This window comes from Botryllus schlosseri, chromosome 2 (assembly GCF_051294905.1).
Source record: "Botryllus schlosseri isolate E-star chromosome 2, Bs_hap1, whole genome shotgun sequence".
Taxonomy (NCBI): Eukaryota; Metazoa; Chordata; class Ascidiacea; order Stolidobranchia; family Styelidae; genus Botryllus; species Botryllus schlosseri.
In genome coordinates this window covers 25,322,990-25,347,058 of record NC_137237.1, presented here as the reverse complement: position 1 = coordinate 25,347,058, position 24,069 = coordinate 25,322,990, and the positions used below count along the sequence as shown (strand labels likewise).

Below are 24,069 nucleotides of genomic sequence, written 5' to 3'. Positions count from 1 at the left end.
AGAAGTTCTAGATATCCCTGGGAATAGATCATCTTGACTCTTGATCAGTGATTCACAACCGCGTCTCCGAGGCAACCTTCTTGCTGCTCTGATTGACCTCTAAAGTCTAAATATGCCACAAAAATATAATAGACGACAGATGTTGCTTGTTTCTATGAACAGCCATATAGTCAATTTCTGTAAATGAATACTAAAGTGAGGGATGTCTAAATCCGTCCGAGGCCGCTACTGAAAATCGGGAACGAGAATCCTTGCAGACTAGCGTCAAACGAATGGATGATGAATGCCCGTCAGACAAGAATATATCTGGAGTTCTGCTGGTCATAGACCTTCAGAAATCGTCTCCGTGAAGAGTAAATTTCGACACAATTTATCAAAATAACAGCTCATAGTCAAGTACAAATGGCAATAAGTGCAATATTACTCAGCGTATAATTCCCCGCAAACTTGTGGATTAAGTGCTGGAATGTATGAAAACTGGAGAGCTATAGTGTAATGGTGATGCGATGCGCCCAGTTTCTTGATCGGTAGGTCGTGGATTCGGTCCCCGGCCGGCGATCAGCAATCACGGATAGCATGAAGGAAAAAAATGTGGGTGCAGACTGCAGACTAGATGACCTTACTATAAAGGCCGTATCGCATCTCCGTCGTCAAAGCATCTCGATGGTGCAGGCGAAGAAAAATAACACCTCCCTCTCTATCGCATAACGACAAAATAGTAGGTCGTAGTAATGACACGCATTTGCAGTTTATTTCAATGTATACTATTCGCTAATCTGCGTCTATCAATGCTAAAATAACCGATATAGAAGTCTGTATAACCCTGCTGCATATTCAAACATAGAACAGCAACTGCAAACTTTGCGAACGCTGTCCGTTAATGCTAATGCAAAAACATGTAGTACACGTCCGTATACGACTGGTAAATGCAGTCAATTTATTAGTAGCCTACGATTAGGCTACATGTGTTCTGCGGCTATTTTTTGATATATGCGGCCCGTTAGTCATGGGAAGTTGAGAACCCCTGCTCTATCACAATATAGTAACGCCCTCGTAGAAGTACCAAGTAAACTTGTATGTTCAACATACAGTAGCCACTAGCCCAGGGGTTCTCAGCCCTTTCTTGGCCGTGGCCCATTTTCCGGTTTAAAAATGTGCTGTGACCTCCTCTAATCTTGGAGTCATAAACTCATAATCCTGTTCAATGCGTGATAATCGACGGCTCCGATATGCCTATTTTTCTCAAATATGCGCATTTTTCTCTTAATTTACTGATGATATTTAAATGTGGACCTTTCGGTCCATGAAATCGCGCCAGGCGCAACGGAAATTTTCATGTATTATAAATATCATCCAACAAACGACCAACGAAATAATCTTGGGTCCCTTCGAGCTCCCGCAATTGGGGGTTTGTGTGCAGCAGTTCCGGCCCTGGTAGATCATAGGCTAAAACTCTGTGTATATTATGATCGTCCGCTGCTCCATTCGCGTCGCGAAACACAATGATCAAATCCACGCATCCGCTGTGTGATTGGGATTTTAGTTCCACTATTGTGGGGAATCATATAATCATTCTGGGTCAGCTTCAAAAAATTCATTGGCCAATCAGGTACTACAGAGTGGGGAAAGATTTATTTAATATGCATGCTTTACAATGCTAATTGTATGTCTTGTACCAAACCAACTGAAGTTGCGATGTCAGAATATTCAATCCGATAATGCAATCAATTCATGTGACTCTTACGTTATGTACAATGATTTCGGGGGCGGACATTTTAAACCGACTCCAGAGATTAATGCACTCCGCTAAATCCTCCGTCCATTACGATTCGTTGCGGTGGTGCAGATACCTCCACCAGAAGTTGCTAATAATTTGCAATTATGGCTATTTTTATCTTACTATAATACGACTTGCCTAAGTACAGTATATTAGGGATGGTGTGAACGTGAGGTTCACGTTCCCGTTCTGTGTGTGAACCTCCGACATTTAGAGGTTCACGTTCACAAACGAACCTGGGTATGTTCTGAACTGTGAACCTTTTTCATATATTACAATTTTCACGTCATCATAACATATTTGGTTAAAATTTATTGCACTTCAACTGTGGGCCACTCTATGCATGGCGCTGGCAGCTTAAAAAATAAACACTAAACGAGTATGCACCTTGACAATCTCAGAACGTTTACCTGCTTTCTGCTTCTGGGATTATTTAGTGACTCTCGGCGGTTGGGCTTGACACGCAATTACGCTACATGTAGGTAGCCAGCTATATACTGATGCTTATTCGACCAATCAATGAAATTGATATCGTTGTCTGATGTAAAAAATCTAGTAAGCGTTCGGGGTCCATTTCACATGTTTATTGTATCATAAAAACCAATTCCGTGCGATTGGGGTGTTGGTTACTGCTGTAGCTTGTTAATGGGGTAAAACCCGTTTTACACTCTGCTCAATATCAACGTAGCAACACTCAGACGCCAAATTCATTGTCCGGTCTGGCCTAGACCGTTGTGGCGTAAGCTTAGCCTATATTATACCTTGCAAGTCCTCGTCGAAATTGTTGGCAAAGCGACGAAAGATATTGATTTTATTGGATTATTATATCATTTGATTGCTCCCGTTGATACATTTGGTGACATTTAAAAAGTCAGTATGCACTGCAACATTGTGCTTTTATGTGGCCCGAGTTGTCGCTACGTATCGTATCACATCACTTCAGTGAAATGTAGGGTTGGAATTAGCAATATGACGTCACGTGACGTCATGAGGTTTACGTTCGCGTTCACACAGAACCTTTCAGAAAGGTTCACGTTCACACTAACCTGAACCTTTCAGAGGTTCACACCATCCCTACAGTATATCGATAGCCTAACTCAATTACACTTCATTCCGAGTTTATTGCACATCCCTTTCAATGGCATACGACATATGACCCTGCCGGAATACTTGGTTACTTCAGCATTACCTTCCAGTTATTATATACTCGAAATTATTTTAGTTGCTGTTAGCCGTAGGTTGTCATAGCCAGTGGAAAAAGCCGCCGTTTCTCCCTCCCGTTTTCGACTTGAACATGCCGACTCCATACGTGCCACTACGTCTCATCAGAGTCAGATGAAAATCTTTGCGTAGCCCGCGTATAATTAGATAACATGAATATATCTTTAGAGATTAATATAACAGATGAAACTAAACTTACAATAATCCTAAAATTTTCCAAATGGCTTTGTGGCCCACCTCAAATTGTTTGTTTTTGGGGTATTCATGGTGTTTGTCGACTACTATGGTCATTTACACCAGGCCGATATTCTTTTGTATTTTCCGTAACTGCCGACTTATAGCACGGCTCACCTCTAGGCTTTTTGTAAGACACCGCTGACGCGGATGAGGTGACGAGGAGGAGCCTAGGTAAACCTCCAACACTTAGATATCGGAATTCGGAAGTCGACCTCGGTCGGACTCGAACCCGCACCCATTGGTGTTGCAGCCGCGGATTCTACCACTGCGCTATCTCGCCACCCGCCCACCTCAAATGCTCCTGTGGCCCACCCTTTGAGAACCCCTGCACTAGCCAATATCTAATCCAGTGGTCCTCAACCTTTTTGACCCCGCGGCACTCCTTGGAAAAGAAAAATAGTGCGCGGCAAACCAGCACAGTGGTTCTGAACTTTTTGTCGTGGCACCTGAAAACTGCCGGGACTCTTCAGTAGTAACTCTGACTAATGTGACCACCTCAGCAGTCAATCCAAAATGTTTCTGTATTGAATTGAACAGTTCTCGCGAAAGCAAAACAATTTCATCACAAACAAAGTCAGTGCGAAATTTGCGTTTGACTTCTAGCGGTTATCGTTTCAATGTCTGGACGCACATTTGATAATGCTACTCTCATCTCTTCAACAGTCACTAACCTCTTTCTTTTTTTTATGTTGACTAGAATCCGGTCTCGCACAGATACGATGTGGGGAATTGAAGTAAAATGACAACTTCCTTTTTTCCAATGCAAGGGATATTCATTCTGGATTTTAATCCGAAATTCGTCGAGAGCCATTTCATGGTAACATAATTTAAGTTTCCGTCATTACCGATGTCAATCAGCTCTTCCTCCTCTGAGATTTAAAGTAAAATGGGGGTTTCCTGCGACAAAAATCGTTATTTTACCCATGCATAGTTTTCGTTGGCTATATAGCAGTGGTCGGGAACCTTTTTTTGTCCGAAGAGCCATTTTGGCCCTATTTTTTCCATGTCAACTCCCAAAGAGCCATACATGCCAACCAACTGTTACGTCACAATTGAAAATTCATGACGTCATGGTAGCGCTAATTCGAACTCACTATATGGCATTCCTCGTGTGCGCCATATTTTCTCTGTAAAAACTGGTATTGTTCGAAAATAAAGCTCGAAATGAGAGGTAAGGCACTGAATGGCCATGCTTCACCATTGATAACGCAATCCATCGTAAGTAGCTTAGAATTTATTATAACTGATATTAATCGAATGTGACTGCCACAATGATTGGGATAATATTAATACTTATCGACTTCTCAATTCTCAAAGTATTCGGTCGTAACATAACGTTGCGCTACACGCCTACATTTTATCGCCAGTACTACACAGATCTAAGAACGTGGATAGCTATGGCGTTGTTTCTAATTCGAGTTGGTAATTATGAATCCAATCCACAACAGTTCATTTCGCACCGTAGATCAGGAAGACAATGTGTATTTGAAAACTGCATTTTGAAATGGGCGTCGCCATTCATGCTATGCTCTTTGATTAATGAACGTATCGCACAATTAAAGATTTCGAGTCAAGTACATAAAATTCGCGGGTGATATTGGCCGCCGGCGTGACAGTAATTTAAATTTGAGGATTTTGAAAAGAGGTGGTCCGAGCCCCTAAACCTGAAGACGGCACTGTTTTACCTCTCAGCGACATGTTTAGAGTTTCTTGCCACGAGACTAATTATTCTAGCCGTGATGAAAATTTACCAACAAGTGGCTGCAATATTGATCAATTCAGTACAAAAATATATATTTGGCAAAGAGCCATATCTCATACCCAAAAGAGCCACAGGTTCCCGACCACTGCTATATAGTGTTGGAAAATAAGTGTTTATTTTTTCATGCAAAGATTAGAGATGCTGACAAACTAATGGCACGATTTCCCTGTTATTCGTTTCGGAGAAATGGGAGAACATGCTGCAAGTTCCTGCTTCCGCCCGTACTGACACACTTTTAATTTCTCCTACAATGTTGAAGACAAGAAATTTCCTTATTGCCTTGCATAATGGAATTTGTCTTATTTAGGTGCTGCGGTCAAAGATATCTACCAAATATTCTAATATCTCTGGACATGTCCCAAATACGTCAACGAATGGTAAAATTTGACATGGGAATCGTTTTCCATTCATCTGCAGCTTTGGTCTCAAACATTTTTTACAATTCCAGTTCAAGCCGGAAGAATAACTTTCTCCCCTTCCGTGTGTGTGAGGCTCTGAATTCTGAGCCAATACCTCCGCTACCGCATAACTGGCCTGTTGCAATCTCGTTGAAACTTCAAACGTTTTGGTAAACGACTTGGATAATAACCTCAGCGGCGAGAAAGTATGATTAACTGATATCATTTTATCAACCTTACTTCTCAATTCTCGTATTCGTCGCCGCGCGGTAACATAACGTTGTGCAAGAAGCCTACATTCTAACGGAAATATCGACATGCTACCTAACAATGGCGATGTGGATGATTATGTTTGTAATTCGAATTTGTACACGTGAACGTCACTTCCAAAGGAGTTCACTTCTCGCTGGTGATTGGGGTGACAACAATGAGGATCAGAAAACTGCATCGTCATACAGGCGATTGTCTTCTTTCCTTCTGCGATCAAACAACGTATTGTGCAAAACTTAATTCAGCCTTCAATTCAAGGCATGTGAGGTGTCGGGTAAAGTGAATTCGCCGGGGATATTCGATAAAGATTGCGGGCAGAACATCAATTTTGATTTGTCAAATGTACAAAACTTCACATCAGGTTCGATTTATATTATTGATCGCTTGCTATAGAGTAGAATAATTTTGCGCATAATTTCAAAATTTCGAAGAAATTGCTCGCGGTACACTTGCGAGACGTAAATGGCACAATGGCTGAGAGCCACTGATGTAATCATCCAGGGCAGGGGCGGCCAACCAGTGACCCGCAAGAAGGTTTTCAGTGGCCTGCGGGTAATTCTCGAAATTTGTCATGTTATCAAAAAATGAATTAACAAAGCCAAATACCCAAAATTTGATTAGTCTGACCGCGAAATTTGGGATTTTGATGACTAAAATATCAGTTCCGACGCATTGGCGACGTGGCGTAGCAAGGGCCAGCCCCTTTTTCGTAGATCGTCGTATATGACCATGACCATTGACCAACCGTAAAGTACAATATTTCGCATATTAGCCGAAATCTTCGATTTATAAGTCCAAAGCGCCGGATAATCCTGTCTTTGCCAAATGAGCCCAGCGGTATGCAGAGGCAACCCGGAATATATAAAAGTAACATTATTATCGACCGAATTTATTCATGAACTTGAAATAACTTCATATCATAATTGATATTGATTTTGATGTGCATTAATTAGGGATGGTGTGAACCTCTGAAAGGTTCAGGTTCGTGGGAGCGCGAACCTTTTTGAAAGGTTCTGTGTGACCACGAAGGTGAACCTCATGACGTCACGTGACATCATATTGCTAATTCCAACCCTACATTTCAATGAAGTGATATATATTAATGTACACGATACCTAGCGACGACTCGGATCACATAATGTCACAATGCTGAAGTACATACTGACTTTTTAAACGTCGTCAAATGTATCAACTGGAGCAATGGAATGACATAATAATCCCATAAAATCAATATCTTCAGTCGCTTTGCCAACAATTTCGACGAGGACTTACAAGGGATATAAGCTTACGCCTTAATCGTCTAGGCCAGACCGGACAATGCATTCGGCGTCTGAGTGTCGCTACTATAGGGCTGCATTCAAAACGAATATCAATTAAAACAAACATGTTTAAAACATGTTTTTTTTAAAGCCATGGCGTCACGAATATTCCGTTGATGACGTCCTAGTAATGGATTGATCATGATAATTGAAAATATAGGGTAAATATAGCTCCTTTGACGAAATATCTGTACTATAACTGCTGAACCAACTATTTTGAGGGCTCCTACCATCCCATATCGATATACGTCAGCTAAATCGGTTGATAATTGTCCGTAGGCTCATACAACATGATTTTTGGAAAGTATTTTGTTTGTTTGTTTGTTTTTAATGCACCCCTAGTCGTTACGGTGATATTGAGCAAAGTGTAAAACGGGTTTTACCCCATTAACAAGTTATACAGCAGTAGCCTACACCCCAATCGCACGGATTTGGTTTTTATGATACAATAAACATATGAAATCGAGCTGGAACCCATACGCTTGCTAGATGTTTTACGTCAGACAACGATATCAATTTTATTGAGTGGTTGAATAAGCATCATTCGCTGACTACCTAAACATTAGGGATGGTGTGAACCTCTGAAAGGTTCAGGTTCGTGTGAACGCGAATCTTTCTGTAAGATTCTGTGTGAACGCGAACGTGAACCTCATGACGTCACGTGACGTGATATTGTTAAGTCCAACCCTACATTTCAGTGAAGTGATAGCCTATTAATGTACACGATACCTAGCGACGACATGCCGCAATGCTGTAGTACATATTGACGTTTTTAACGTCGCCAAATGTATCAACTGGGGCAATCAAATGATATAATAATCCCATAAAATCAATATCTTCCGTGGCTTTGCCAACAATTTCGAAGAGGATTTACAAGGGAATATAAGCCTGAACGGTCTAGGCCACACCGGACAATGTATTCGGCGACTGAGTATTGCTATGTTGATATTGAGCAGAGTGTAAAACGGGTTTCCTTCTATACTTGCTACCGACATTACCCCATTAACAAGTTATACAGCTGTAGCCAACACCCCAATCGCGCGGAGGTGGTTTTTATGATATGGAGTCAAAATTATCCGCGTACACCTGCTAGATTTTTTACATCAGACAACGATATCAATTTCATTGATTGGTTGAATAAGCATCATTCGCTGACTACATGTCATGTATTTCGCTCTTGATGTTGTGTGATTGCGGGTCAAGCTCACAGCAGAGAGTCACTAAATATTCACAAACGGAAAGCTGGATATTTCGAGCAAACGTTTGTAACAAAAAAGCAAATAATTTTTTTCATATTGTCAAGGTGCATGCTCGTTTAGTGTTGATTTTTTATGCTGCCAGCGCCATACATAGAGTGGTCCGCAGTTTCATTGCAATAAATTTCAACCAAACATGTTGTAATATAGTGAAAATGGTAATATATGGAAAAGGTTCACAGTGCAGAACCTACCAAGGTTCGTTTGTGAACGTGAACCTCTAAATTTCCGAGGTTCACACACAGTACGCGAACGTGAACCTCACGTTCACACCATCCCTACTAAACATGTAACGTATTTCGCTCTTGAGGTTGTGTGATTGCGGGTCAAGCTCACAGCAGAGAGTCACTAAATATTCACAAACAGAAAGCTGGATATTTCGAGTAAACTTTTGTAACGAAGCGGGTAAAATTTTTGAGATTGTCAAGGTACATGCTCGTGTTGATTGTTTATGCTGCCAGCGCCATGCAGAGTGGCCCGCAGTTGAAATGCAATAAATTTCCACCAAATGTTATAATAGCATGAAAATTGTAATATATGAAAAGGGTTCACAGTGCAGAATCTACCAAGATTCGTTTGTGAACGTGAACCTCTAAATTTCTGAAGTTCACAGTGTTCACACACACATGCTCACACCATCGTATCAATATAAATATTGTTTTCACCGTTACCTAATCCAGTTCGCTTCTTTCGGAAGAATAAAAAAGTCGTCAACATTCAAGTGGCCCGCACAATGACTCGTAAATCTCATATGGCCGAAAAGGTTGGCCAATGGTTGCCCCTTATCCAGGGTAAAATACGATACCGCTGCTACATTTTTGTACTGTAATTTATCAGGTGAATTTGATATACCGGCGCGGAATGAAAGGCACCCTTGCTCACTCTAAACATTCAACTTTTAATGCCATCTGCAATTTCAATGACATAAAAGTAATAAAGTGATAACGCCATGTCATTGTCTAAGCGAGGCGTGGGCAAACTTCGGCCAGTGGCCCGCAACACCATTTTGTGCAGCCCACGAAAGCCTCAAGAAACGTTGTCAAATATTGATAAAATGCGTACTAAAATTCAAATTACTGTGGGTATATGAGTAAACTTTTCAACATAATAATGATAAGTTATATTTTTGTTCTTACCATAGTATTTTTCATTTCATTGATAAGCCCATGCATTTTGAAAAGTTTCAATTGCTAAACATTACAGAAAGTGAAACGTAAATGACTTAATTCGGACCACGAGTGTGATTTTAGATTAGCAACACGAGCAAGTTTATTACTTTTAGTGATGTACTTAGAAAAACTGATTCGTTAGATAGATTAGTTCTTTATATGTGTAGAAGTATTTGGATTTATATGTTGTAGAAGCGTATTTAAAGATAACATTCGGTTATGATGCTGTCATCATTGTGTGTCCTGGAGTCAAACCAAAAGTACAATCAGCAAATCTATGAACATATCGCTGCCCACACAAAATTTACATCCAGCTTCAAGAATTGTGGCAAATCAATGTTTGGTTTTCTATATAAAAATACCTATATATTATTTTCATGTTTTCTGTCACTATATAATCAAGTAACTATATTAAATTTTGGCTTAGTGACCCAATTTTATATGGTGCGGCCCGCTAATGAATTCAATTGTTGAATGTGACTCGCGAGCTAAAAGGTTTTCCAACCCCTGGTCTAAGCAATTTCGACTCCCTACCTCACCCCTATCAAATTAATCCACCGCCGATCCTCTCAAATCTTCTTCCTGGCTAGGGCTATATGTACAACTGAGTGCAGAATCGTGTTAATCTTGTAAGACGGGTTATGGATGTAAGTTTGTTTCAAGGACTTGTCCTATGCATAAGTGGCCAAGAGCGGCATTCTTAGCCTACTCAAAGGGACATTGTCGCATTCAAGCCATCTATCAAAACCTCCAAAGAGTCAGCGGAGTCGTAGCCCGTGCGGCGATTACTATATGGTAGCTCAAATAGCAGCATACAGAACCTTGCTGGCTGGAAATTAGATCTCGAAAAAATCGAGTATATGAGCGATTCGATTCTGATTCGAGTCGAATAGCACTAAATATGATGTGTAAAGCTCAAAGTACATATTTTTTGTGACCAGAATACCAGTCCAACATCACATTGAAGATTATTTGCTTTATTTCGACACTACCTATTTCATTTACTTCGACAAGCTGCGGGTGGATCGCGACTTCATAGAAACGTCAATTCTAATAACGTGGCTTTGCACTACAAGTTTTGTATGCTGCGATAGGACAAATCGGAGTTTTCGGCCCTTCGCCATGGAAAGTAGCATCGAAAACAAAATTCTAGTTGAATAATTAACTCTTATAGTGGTAAAGAGCGTATATAGAATATTCGAATCATTTGCCCAGTTCTACTGGTAATATGTGACATGAAAATCCTTGCTTCACGACGGATTTTCAACGACCATTCACCTATTGAGATGCACCACGGAATTTCCTACCATTGTCAGGAAGTGACGTGCCACGTATTAGTGCAGCGAGTTTCACTTCGACGGTTTAATCGTGATATCTCATTGTTATATTTAAAAATGGTATAGTTGCGAGCTTCACGGAATTGCCATTCTAATTCCGAAAAGTAATTCATTTCATCGCAACATTATAGCTGGGCTTGACTGCTTTTAAAAAAGTTCCGTACCCCGGAAGACCGAAAGAATTAGAGCTCGCCTGACAGTTTGCCACCCGTATCGTTGAGCGCAATCTGACTGTGGTGATTTGAGATTAGTGGAATGGCGGTGGTCTATGAAAGATGGTCTTAGAGTGTAATAGTGTTCGTTTCGCGAAATTCATGCCCACTCAAATCAGTCAAATCATGCTGGTGTCTATATCTAACTCGTATATAGTCCGCGTTTGTAGGAAGTTATAAATTCTCGATGGCGTGGAGTAACACAGGAAACTCGCCATATGGTGATGTATATTATAATTACACCAAAAGCCTTAGCCTAGGGCTGGACGGCCAATGGTTGCATAACATGGAAATAATCCTTACCAAGCCTACATAAGTTACCCTTAGGGAATATGAATTTAGCCAGGGTAATTGCGATGGCTCAATTCAGCAAAACTGAAACAGTGCTTTGCTTAGGGCAGTGAGTGTTGTCTGATGAATGGATGTTGTCTGGTGAATGGATATTGTCAGCCTCCCACGCTCTAAGTAAAGCATCTTTTTTCAGTATTTTCGACTAACGATTTGTTCTGGTCGTATGTATTATATAGTGACCAGAGATGGCAGGATTAAATTATGTGCTTGTCGTGGTAATATGTCTAACCTTGGCCGCGACAATTGCCATCGCTGAGGAAACCAACAAACATCATGAATACTGCGTTATCGGAGCTGGACCCGGTGGACTACAAATTGCCTATTTCTTGCAAAACGCCGGTCGCGATTACATAGTTTATGAGAAAGGTGAGTACTGAGTATCAGGTGACATTGTGTATCATAGGAAATTTTCTTTTCTCGAGGGTAAACGACTGTTACAAAGTCAATACAGTTTCGCCATGGTTCGTGGTGCGAGTGCGTACGGAGGTACGGAACACTTACTGTACTGTACTGTACAATGTACATTGTACATAGTTCAAAATAAGAACCTTGTCACTGCCGAATTAGCCTAATCCACAAATGTACCGTTCCGTGTGGTACGGGTACATTTCGGTAGATCTTTGCTGTCTACATATGTATATATTGTGTATAGTGTTGTAGAATGATACTGATTGCATATTTGGTAAACAGCGTCGAAAACATCAACGCCGACGATGCGGGAATGATACAATCACCGAACTGTTGGTGTGGGGCTTCATGTTAACGTGTGGTAATCTTTCAATACAATGTGCTTTCAGCTGGCTCAACCAGCAATACAAGATCATATTTTAGAATCTAGACAATTGTTATTTAATTATCTATTTCAATCGGTATCCGTCGGTGACAGACGGATTGCAGGTAATATACGCATCCAAATCATTTACACTTTGAATATATTTTAAGCAAATGAGTCCTTCAGCGTCGATTCTGTAATAATTCACATTTATTGATAGATTTCTTCTATGTGACAGGACCCACAGCTGGCACATTCTACACCAAATTTCCTATTCATCGCACCCTGATTAGCATTAACAAAAGAAACACGGGGAAGACAAACAAAGAATTCAACTTCCGGCACGATTGGAATTCACTGATTTCGCACGACGAAAGCCTTGTTCTTGGACGATACTCAAAGGTAGCGTGTCGTGTACCACGCATATTTTACGTGGCGTGCATGCGTATCCCTTAGCATACGTTATAAGATTGCTGCAACCACAGGAAATTACTCATATTCGCCATAGTAATATATGCTTCAGCTCTACCATTGAAGAAGACAGATAATCACCATGATAATTCCCCGCCACAAAATGGTATTGGTGTATTGGTGGAGGAGTGCTAACCTTATTATCGTGATTCGTATTACTTTTTATTCTGTACGGATCTTCTCATCAATCCGTGACACTTTCTATTTTTCAATAATTACTTCCGTCGCGCTCGGGCTAGAGCGAATGAAGAAGCCTGCAGGTAAGCAGGTTACAAAGCGCCCTTGCTACGCAGTTCGGCGGTTGTATCATCTGTAGCCGCTCAAGACACGCAATCTGCAACGCGATACACAAGACGCAATGCCCTTTAATCATCAGATATAATCAGAGATGATCGCAGTCCGGTTCAGGAGCCGGAGCAGGATTTCATCGATTTTTAACGTAGCCGGATTGGATCCGGATTTTAAATTTGCGTTAGCGTTTGGATTATAGCCGAATTTTCCCGCTGATATAAGAAAAATTAGCATGATTTTGGCCGGATTTGGAAATTCACCAGCCGGATTTTTTCGGACTCAGAATTTTCAATTTCCAGCCTGAGCCGGATAGATTCGGATCCCATATTTGGGAATCTGAGCATCTCTGGATATAATTAAGAATTTCACAATTCCTGGAACTAATGGTATTACGACCAGGCGATCACGGTCATACCTCAAACAGACCTCTGCTGGTACCTATGGATAATGGACATTTATATTGTCATCACATACTGTACATACTGTACTGTACACTGTACACGGCCTTTTTGGCAAGCTGGTGACCAAACAAAGTCATCAATTTTGCCCATAGTTGTAATCACGATCTGATTGCCGAAAATATGGACAGAATAAGGACACTAGTCAAAGAAATAAGGACATTAATTATATCAGACACCACCGTTCAAAATAAGGACAAATCTGAGAAATATGGACGCGGTATGGCAACTGTGTTATGCTAAGACTAGTAGAAAGAATATGTATGGACAATTGAACATTGGACGATTACTGGTTGACATCTATTGGCCTCTCAATGTTTCAGGATATATTTCCTCATGCTGATTATATCGTGCAATACCTGAAGGATTTTGCTGAGAAACTACAGATCAACGTTCAGTATAACACCACCATAGGTAACATTGGGCCACGCAATGAGGAAGACGAACAGTTCCACGTGAATGACCAGCATAGCAACGAATATACGTGCAAACGAATCATCGTCGCTACTGGTATTGCCAAACCGAACGAACCGTCTGCAGAAGGTAGCCGCACTAACTAAGTTTAAGTTCCGTTTGATTACGTGAAGTGGGCATATGATAAATATCCATGATTGACTGAAATCAATCGTGTATAATGATTTTTTCTTGTGGGGTTACGATGATCGAATGCCCACTTATAAAGCTCTACATATGATTTTGAGAAAATTATCTCATGAGTCATGACTCGTCTTAGTAAACAGTTTTGGTGCCGGTTTCAATGCGCGCTTCATGAAATGCTGCAGTGTCAGTTCGCTCCAATGATATTTCATTGGTTCGCTCCGAAATCATGCTTTGCGACTGCGAGTTGATAGCATGGCTATATGCCTATATTCTACAAATATCTTCTACGTGCATTTTCAATCAAATGGATACTTACTCTCAGGACGCAACTTCCGCACTCCAAACTCCTAAATCAAGGGGATTAAAGAGGGCCCAAAAATTATTTCGTTAATAAACATATGGTAGTGTATTTGTGAGCAGATTTTGGGCAACTTAAAATTAGTAGTAGTAAATACCATGACAAAATTCATTTAATATCATTAAATAAATCTCGAGCGACTAGCAAACAAACGATCCATGATTTTTTATAACATAATTGTCTGGCGGTCACCGACGGTCCTTCATGTTCCGGGTTGTTTGTGAATCGCTTGATACCGGACCTGGTCCTCTAGGAGAAAGGTGCTGTTTCGGTCCTGAACACATTTCCCAGTTGACCGTACCTATTTTCGGATAACGTCATATTGGAATGCTGCATAGTTGGTTTAGGGCAAGGGGGGGCAACCCGTGGCCCTCGCGGTAATTTTAAAAATAAGTTAGATTATAAAAAAAATGAATTTCTCACGTAATTTGATGTGGACTTAAGCTAACCCTAGCCTGACCGCGATCTTTAGGATATCGATGACTATAAAACAGTTCCTACGCATCGGCATCACCAGAGGAGGCGAAAGAGGCCATGCCTTTTTCAAAATTTGAGCGGCATTTTCAATGAAAGCCAGGAGCGGCAGCATATGCTCCTACGCCACTGGGCTATGCCCCAGCAATTTTCGTAAATTTTCATAAATTTATATGTAGTAGATTTAGCCGAGGATTTCGCGGCAGATATTTTAGGTTGAAACTTTTCTTCTTGATGCTTCACGGTTTAGTGCCACTAGATTTTTTTCCTTTTTTTTATAGCATATCCTTCGCAAAAATATAAATGAAAAAATACGCCTGAATTACAAGATCAAGTCAACTGTATCCGCAATTATAAGAGAACGGAATATTTCGGGTATCGCTTGTAGCCCGTGGGATGCTTCAGTGTAGTGTTTTGTAGCCCACGGAACCGGCATTTCGGCGCCTGCCATCTGATCCAGGACACACCGATAATCTCGGCGAACATATGCGACTTCGAGAGTGAGGTTCCAGAAATATCGTCGATTATGATGCCTTGATCCAAAGTTATCGACTCGTGTTGGTCGAAATCTTCGATACTGATGTATCCAAGCGCCAAATACTCAAGTCCTTGCATTCTGAGCACCGTGGTGCAAATGCAAGCCGCAATATATGCAATTTGCCAGCGCCTGACCGAAATCATTCCGTAACGATCAAATGTTTAGGCCTCGCGCGACTCGAACATTAATGCACATTTATTGTTCATGACATAAATGTCGGCAATTTTGGTGCATAGTAATATAAGTCTTGCGCTCGCTATTACCTAATCCGGATCGCCAACCGGACGACTAAAATAGATCACCAACATTCAAGTCGCCCGCACAAAGGTTAGGAAAACCGCATTTGGCCCTTTGAACAAAAAGGTTGGCCACGCCTGTTCCAGGGTATACTTTACGCCACTACTTATTCCGCGCTAGCAATGCTAGTACTTAACTCTTCTAGTTCCTTGCCACAAACATAGTCGACCATTAAGTGAAAGCTACTCGTTTCAGTTGTTCGCAATCTGACGACTGGATACCATGATCTTACCACGGACTTGGAAGAATTTGAAGGAAAATCTATACTTATATTGGGAAGGGGCAACTCGGCGTTTGAGACGGCACAGTATATCATGGGGCGGACGAATTTCATTCACATGATGGCCAGATCAAGGGTCAAGCTTGCCTGGTCGACCCACTATGTGGGGGACTTGCGTGCCGTGAACAATGGCCTACTTGATACCTATCAGCTCAAATCACTGGATGGTATTTTGGATGGTATGTCTACAGTTTCTTTCGAATCCGAATTTAACAATGGGATCATGTGCATTATAATGGACGTGGAATACAGAAATGTGCTTTGGCCAGAAAGGACTAATTGATTATATTGTTTCCTTTCCATTAGCCCGTGGGGCGTGGTTTATACCCAGAATGAACCTCACGTTTGATAACGGAGGCAGTACAATGTCACTATTGTGATATCCAATCAGAGGTGGTCAAAGTAGTCGAGAAAGCTACTCAAGTAGAAGTAGAAGTAACGACGGAAAATCTACTCAAGTACGAGTAGAAGTACTTCTTCCATAAGCAACCTAAAACTACTTGAAGTAGAAGTAGAATTTACTGACTTTAAATCTACTCAAGTAAGTAAGTAGTTGTGAAAACGATCGTAATTCGTTCGCATTGATTGTCAAAAGCTTCAAATTGAGCTATGCGAAAGGTGCAGAGCTGTGATGCATAACAGGAGGTATCCAATTTTCGACTGCGTAAGCGATCGTTCGCATGATGGGACGAAAATGATAGTATTAATATGGAAATGCGATACTAATCCTCTGTCTACTCGTACAGCCATGCAGTTTTAGAAAATATCATGGTATGGCACCCTCCCCCATATTATAAGGCCCGTAGTTTAGTCGAAGAGCAATACGGAGAAGTTGTATCGTATACGGTGTAAACAATTTGCGCGATTAGTAAACATTAATAAAAAATATGATGGATCGTAAAAATGCCATATTGTGTAGCTTTATTTCGGGAAATTATAGGCATTAATAGGCACTTCCTTTTATACTTAAACATGTATGTTCTCCAGACAAAAGAACTGATACTAATTAGAACTCAAAGTATGATACTGGGAATTGAAATTGAAATATAAATACTACTTCTAAAAGCGGAAAATGTATTTCATGTCTCAGGTCCAGAAAGTTTCAAAGGTTGTATGTTAAAACAGGTCTAAAGCTAAAATAAGTCTGAGCCAACTGTTCCAGATTAGGACACGCCATGAACTGCTAGACTACGATGTGATAAGTAAATGTTAGGTTGCGAAACATCCGTTTCAAACTTTATGATGGGCCATATATACTGTGATGAAATATTTCATATGAGCGACAATGCGGTGTGAACGCAACCACGCAACCCGCTACCTAAATTATATTCACCGATACTTTCGCGATATCATAATGGTCACTCCATACCCACTGTGCGCGAAGCGCGACGAAAATTCTGGGCTTCACTCAACTTTTCTGAAAATTAAATGTTGATACTCTGCGGGAACAGCCCCGAAAGTCCTCAGGCTATATCTTCCTGATTGGAGGATGAAACTACTTCTACTTGACAAACTGGAAATAGCGAAAAGTAAGTAAGCAGATCACAAAATATTATGAAGTAGAAGTACAAGTAGAAAAAATTCAGTTCTACTTGAGTAAGTACTAGAAGTAGAGGAAAACTACTTGAGTACTTCAAAAAAGTAGAAATACTTCGTTACTGATCCCCTCTGATATCTATATATATAGAAAACTATAACTATATTGTTTTATTGGGTTTACCCGTCACAGGTGACGCCAACGAATTGCCAATTCACAGAAGCCCAGTAGATGGTAGAATATACATGGAAGAAGAGAAATTGAAAGAGAGATTCAATCTGTTGGAAGGTAATATTGAACTACGAAAATGCATTTGCTTTAGAGATACAATTAATTTCCCACTTCAAAACAGAAACCGACAATGACGCGTTGCGGGAAGGCTACGACATGGTTATCAGCTGCCTCGGATTCAGCTTCGATCCGTCGCTGTTCAACGAGACGGTGAATTTCAGATATGCCGGGACTAAGAACGTGAAGAAATATCCAAGAATCACTTTTCAGTTCGAATCAACTGAGGTACCAGGCGTGTTCTATGCCGGTGAGTAACTCAATGCTATTATTATACTATTGTCAGATTGCAGAAGTGGTCGAAGTTGTGAGCATTGCTACTCAAGTAGAAGTCCGGAACGACCTCCTAGACGTCTAAACTACGTCAGTGGAATTAAAAAGTAAACAGTATCAAACGAACTCAAGTAAGCAGTTTTGTAAAGTAGATTAGATTGAGAGTTCATAAGATGCTTTTGGTAGTTAGCGACTCACGTAAAATGAATAAGACGCTACATTAGGTGCAATATTCGAAATTATATTTAGCAGTTACTGTGTTGATATTGCACATGATTCCTATATGACGATTTCACCCGTAAAGGTGACGTAAACTTATTTCAAACTATTTTCTACTTTTCAAAACCAACAAGTGTCCAAAAGAAAGTAGTTTTGCCTAAAAACTGTTCAAGTCGAAGTGGGAGTAGTCTCGTGAAATTCACACTCTGAAATCATGGTATTGCAACTTTGGAATACCATTTGCCGATGGCGCGAGTCCGTAATATAATCTTGCTTGGATATCCAAAGTGAACCTTTCATCGCCGATGTGACACCACAGCAATTCCAATTACTATATAGCTCTATATGTTATAGCTTATAGCATTGATCAATTTACCATATTTGCGCCAATGCGCTAATCATTTCGCAGGTACCAATACTCATTCTTTGGATTACAAACGATCGGCGGGGGGCTTTATCCACGGGTTTCGATATTCCGCGCGTACCCTTCACAGAATATTAGAGAACAGATATCATAACGTCCCCTGGCCGCATGTCAAATTTCCCTCCGCTATCAACGCCATGCCGCACCTTCTCAAACGACTCAACGAAGCGTCGGATATCTATCAGATGTTCAGCGTTCTGTGCGAAGTTATGATATTTTCGGAGGATGATACCGAAGTCACGTATCTGCCGGTTAGACTCGTGGATGTTACTTATGTAGATTTTCCATGACTGCTATAAATTGTTATATTTTCAGGCTTATCCGTGCTCGCTCGTTAGCAGAATACCAAAAGTTAGCGGACACCTAGTACCAGGCAAATTAATTATGGCCGTCATGGAGTACGGGAAGAATGCGTCCGGTCCGGCGAAAGATGTGTTTCGCGAGGATCGTGCTGTTGGAACGAGTAGAGACGCCCATACGTCAAACTTTTTACACCCGGTCTTGTATTACTATGAAAAGTTGCCGACGGACGTAAAATACCTCCGTAGGCCAGCGAAATGGATCCTGCCGATACCCGACAGAATCCACCACATCGTGGAGGACTTCACCACCGTGTTCGACGCTCCCAAGACCCACGTTCTCAGCTTGAGAAGGTTTTTCGAATATATCCTTCAACGGGACTTGCGACAATTTTACGCAGAGCAATGCATGGCTGCGAGCTTGCTCTCTACCACGCTCCCCGAGTCGTGTAAGCTTTATGATATGCGCGGGCAAGGGATTTCACCAACCGCTGACCAAAAGGAAATTCTGCTTGACATGAGTCCGCGGTTGCTGGAAAATTCGTTAGTTTATTTCAAGTAGGTCGATCTGGATATTTTGATGACGTTTGTCATATTAATTTTTCGTAACGGATACGAGCGGTGTGAGCTCGCGGATCGGGCCTGCGTGTATGAATTCACTACGAGGAAACGGACACGTTCGGAGATCTAGGGAAATATGTGTGAGAATTGACATAATCGATATCGATTCCGAAGTTTATGGCGTCATTTTGTACCGGATATTTATGCAGTGCCATGTGCTTGTCTCGACAGCATTTGTAAATGGACAGTTTATTGTAGATGTGAATGTCGTGCGTGTTGTGCAATGCACGAAGTGCGTGACTTTGACTGAACTTAAGTTTTGAATTATAACTTAAATTTTCACGCAATTTTTGTCTGCACTATATTTGTAATAGTCACCAATCTAACGATATAATGCTTCTTATCACAAAAAATTGTTATAGAATACACTTTCCATGTGACTTGTACAGTCGTCTGTTGTTTTATCTCAAATTTCGAGAAGTGCTTTTGGATGGAACGAGTGGAGTTGATTGCAACTACTCCCCAACAGCTCAACGAACTATCCATCGCAGGTTTCGCAACGAATGACAATCAATGACACTCATTTATGTTGCACAATGGCCTACTAGTGCCCCATGCTATACAGACGATATTATATTATGAACGGCCGTGCCTATACTACAAGGGTCGGCAACCTACGGCCCGCGGGCCGGATCCGGCCCGCCAAGCGAAATAGTCCGGCCCGCGACGAAATAATTAGTTACCACAAGAATACGGCCCGCCGTTTCGTAATGAGTTCCAATCTGCAGTGCAGCACTGCTTCGAAAAATGTCAAAATTTATAATGTTTTCTTCCACTTACGGATGATGATTCCGGAACATGTAATTCACGCACCTACGGGGCTCGTTCACTTTCGGACCAAACTCAGTACAGCGTTACGGAGAAAAAGGGTTTTTGGTCCGAAAGTGAACGAGCCCCCTACTGGTCCGGGTTCGTCATATTCCGATTTTAGAATCAGGCTGCTGCGTGAGTCGCAGAATACCACTTTTTAAATGTTAATCACCTTAATAGCTGTCAGAGAAACGCAGAGATACCTCAAATGTTACTGGCGGTACTGAACTTGAATATTGCTCTTAGAACCACATTCACCACAGCATAATCCATCACCTCAAAGATCCCCCGTGTGCCCCCATCAATGAGTTAACGGCACAATAACAAGCACGAGGAGTAGGCCTATATATGCAATCCTAAAATGTTAAATAAAATACCGCTAATTGTCTGTGTTTTGTATGATTTGATTTTCTCTTGTCACTTTGTTATGACTACCGGAGTACCGGTACAGCTGTTAGCGATCCTTTTTTGTTATTGCATTGTTACGTCATATTTGCCAATTTGGTTTTCGTATGTCTATATTTCAGTAAGCTCCTCTTGTGTCGCTAACTCCTGACAAGGCGCACGCGAAAAGCCTTTGAGTCAATATGTTCCACTGTAATGAATGCAGACCCAAAAGCAATAGTAAAGATAGGCCTACCCCAATAAGCATTGCTTTGTCACGTATATTTCAAACACAAGAACAACGAAACATATAGCACTTCAACTACAAGAAGCTGTTCGGCATTCCAAGCAATATGCGTTCTTCTGAAGTTTTCTGTGTCTTGGGCAAACCCGTCGGTTGCAAGTGTCACTGGCAAAACGGGTACATGCTTTGTTACGTCGAGATGCTTGCACGAGTGTATGAACTGAGAAATGAAATAGCAACTTTCCTTGAAAATACAAACATCGCCGACTCATAATCTTGTCATCGAAAATGGGTATATAATCTTGCTTTCGTAGAACATTTAACGTCACATCTAAACAAATTGAATTTGCAACTTCAGGGGGAAACAACTAAATAAGCTCACTTTCCTATACTGGAGGAGAGTAAACCTACCAGCACTATACATTTGTAACTGTGATATACCAAATTTAATTAATGAATTTCCATCCACTTTTCCGACATTCGTTCTGTACAAAATAAATTCTGACTACCCAGTACTCCGGTTAATGTGGGCGCCAATACCATTGCCAGAAAATTTCAAATGGGCCCATTTGAAATGCCATGCAGTTGAATTGAATGACAAATTTCATACAAAGAGCATATCGCTGATTGACTTTGACAAAGAGTACGTTCTTGAAATGGGTCTTCATCCCAGCTTGACCAACAATGCAAAAGAAATAGCATCGACTTTTGGTAGCACGTGCGCATGTGAACAATAGTTTTCAACAATGAAATCCACGAAGAGCAAGCTAAGATCACGTATCCCAACCCACATTCTGAATATGGCCTGATTCTAGCTTCATCTGACTTGTTGCCAGAAGTTGAAAATCTATCACAAAGCAAGCTGCGCAAAGTGTCACATTTATCCTGCGTTGTTGAAGTGTAAATACATGTGTTTTGCTCTTTTTGTGATTTGTATGATTGAGATTGCAGCATTGTAGGGTAATATACCGACGTGACTGTTAACTATAGTATTAAGAAAAATTCCGGTCCGGCCCGCCAAAATGTTGTGCACCTGAAATTTGGCCCGCGACTAGCAAAAGGTTGCCGACCCCTGCTATACTATATATAGTGTAACAAACTGTATTCTACTGTTTAATCGGCATATCGAAAATACATGAATTGAAAACGAGGATGCATTTTTGAATCGACACCTCGTGCCATCACGTGTGGAGTGGGGCCGAGAGGCTGCGGGACTTTTGAGTTCATGATTATACGCAGTTATGATCAATGTTCCCACTAAGCTGCGCACGTGCGCAAATGCGCAGTGCTGACACGGTCTCTGCGCACAGAAAATACAAGTTGCGCACAAGAAACCCGATGTGATGACTAGTGCAAGTTTTTGTTGCAGTTAAATCCGTGGAAAGTTGCATTTATTTTTGAAAAAAGTTGAAAAGTTGCAGAAGTTGCATTTTACTCGGTTGACTAAAAAAAAAGGTCAATTTTCCGGCTCAGCTCTCGAAATACCCGTAAAAGCGTTACTTCGGTGCTGATTTACGGTGTTTCAGTCGAATTTGGCCGTGTATTTCTCCAAAATCGAAAATACTTTCATGAAAAATCGAAAAAGTTGCAAAATGTTGCAAAAAGTTGCATGAAAATAATGGACAAAAGTTGCACTATAAGATTCCTTCAAACAGCTTAAAACAGCATTCTACATATCTTACGAGTAGTTAGGAAGCTGCCGTATACTGTAAAAAAAGTTGCAAAAGTTGCAAAAACTTGCCCTAGTGATGACCTTTTTATAGTCGTTACGCACTGTTTTCCAAGGGTCTGCGCAGTGATTTGGTGAGTGTGCGCAGACTCGGCAAAAATTAGAGGGAACATTGGTTATGATATTCAGTATTTTGAATGTCATAAAATCACGTACAAACCCAAGATATGACGATTCGAAAAGTGTACAATTGTACATTAAGAAGGCCGAAAACTAATTGTGATTGTAAAAATTGGCAATAACACCAATCTTACCAGGGATATAGTCTAGTCGTACAGTGCTGCGCTCGTCTCATAACTAGCATTCGTGTTCACTGTTCAGTACGCAAGCAGTGATAATATACTATAGCACAGGAGGGAAACCAGCTGCCCGATTGTCCTTTTTTATGGCCCGCTTTTGTGATTGCATTCTATAAAATTGTTAAAAACGCAACTGTTTAAAATACCTCACACAACAGCAACCGTTAAAAAAATCTTAAAAACGACCAATCAGTGGTACGGCGTGTAACGAGATGTCGTCCACCTTATACAGCGGCAGTTGTATCACGCAGGTTATATCGGCTTACCTTTACCATGTTCTGGGGATCCGAAAAAGAGGACATAAAGTCACAGAAGCATTCATTAATACAGGTAATTTGGGAATTTTACTGCTAATATTGATGGATTGACTATATAAAAAAGTCATTTTCCGAGTCGACTCCGGAAAAATCCGCCCCACACCTATAGTAGGTTGTCCCATTGTACTCCACCTATGGGGCACAATGAGACAAAAAGGTACGTTTTTAAAGTGACTATTCTTTAGATATTTCTTCGTATTTTCAAAACATTTTTCTTCGGAAATATGCGTTTTATGTTCACCCATCGCTTTGTTAAAGTTCATTGGTATTTCTGCATTCGAAATATTTGTATGACTAAAAATGTGATTTTGGAACATTAACATAAAGGGTAACCATAGGCCTAAGGTTATATATCAATAAACCAAGAACGGGCCATTCACCTTAATTTAGGGTTGCCTTACGTCCGGAATTTCCCGGATATCCGGAATTTCCCTGTTCAGACTGCGTCCGGAGGGAATTTCTAAAATATGTATAAATGTCCGGAATTTTGAAGACTTTACATAGGCTCATAATTTTAATACAGGTCTAACGCTAAAAAAGGTCAGAGCCAACGTTTCTAAATTTAGACACACCGTGGGATCAAAAGTTAGAACTCCGTGAAAACAGCCCGAGAATTCCTCAGTTTCTCTTTCTAATTGAAGTGTTACACTACTTCCCTCGTCTAAAGGAAATATCTACTTACCCCCACCCAATAGCAACCTAACTAAGAGATCTATCGACTACTCGGTACCTATCATCTGGAATGCATTACCACCACATATCCGTGAATTGCCTTAT

At 40.9% G+C, this 24,069-nt stretch overlaps 1 protein-coding gene across 1 annotated transcript; it reads left to right on the top strand.

Annotated features, from left to right (window-relative positions):
• The first annotated feature begins 11,419 nt into the window (after window positions 1-11,419).
• Window positions 11,420-22,116, top strand: LOC145434293 (FAD-dependent oxidoreductase domain-containing protein 2-like). The gene is made up of 9 exons (XM_080311661.1): window positions 11,420-11,675; window positions 12,320-12,483; window positions 13,625-13,844; window positions 15,764-16,027; window positions 17,578-17,673; window positions 17,738-17,923; window positions 18,575-18,840; window positions 18,905-20,114; window positions 22,038-22,116. Exons 1-8 carry the CDS (start codon window positions 11,495-11,497, stop codon window positions 19,448-19,450), a joined length of 1,923 nt encoding a protein of 640 aa, XP_080167787.1. The 5' UTR covers window positions 11,420-11,494; the 3' UTR covers window positions 19,451-20,114; window positions 22,038-22,116.
• The last annotated feature ends 1,953 nt before the right edge of the window (window positions 22,117-24,069 follow it).

Coding starts and splice junctions, on each gene's coding strand:
- LOC145434293 (XM_080311661.1), top strand. CDS start 11,495: ATGGCAGGATTAAATTATGTGCTTGTCGTGGTAATATGTCTAACCTTG. Junction 11,676..12,319: donor TTACATAGTTTATGAGAAAG/GTGAGTACTGAG, acceptor TCTATGTGACAG/GACCCACAGCTGGCACATTC. Junction 12,484..13,624: donor TTCTTGGACGATACTCAAAG/GTAGCGTGTCGT, acceptor TCAATGTTTCAG/GATATATTTCCTCATGCTGA.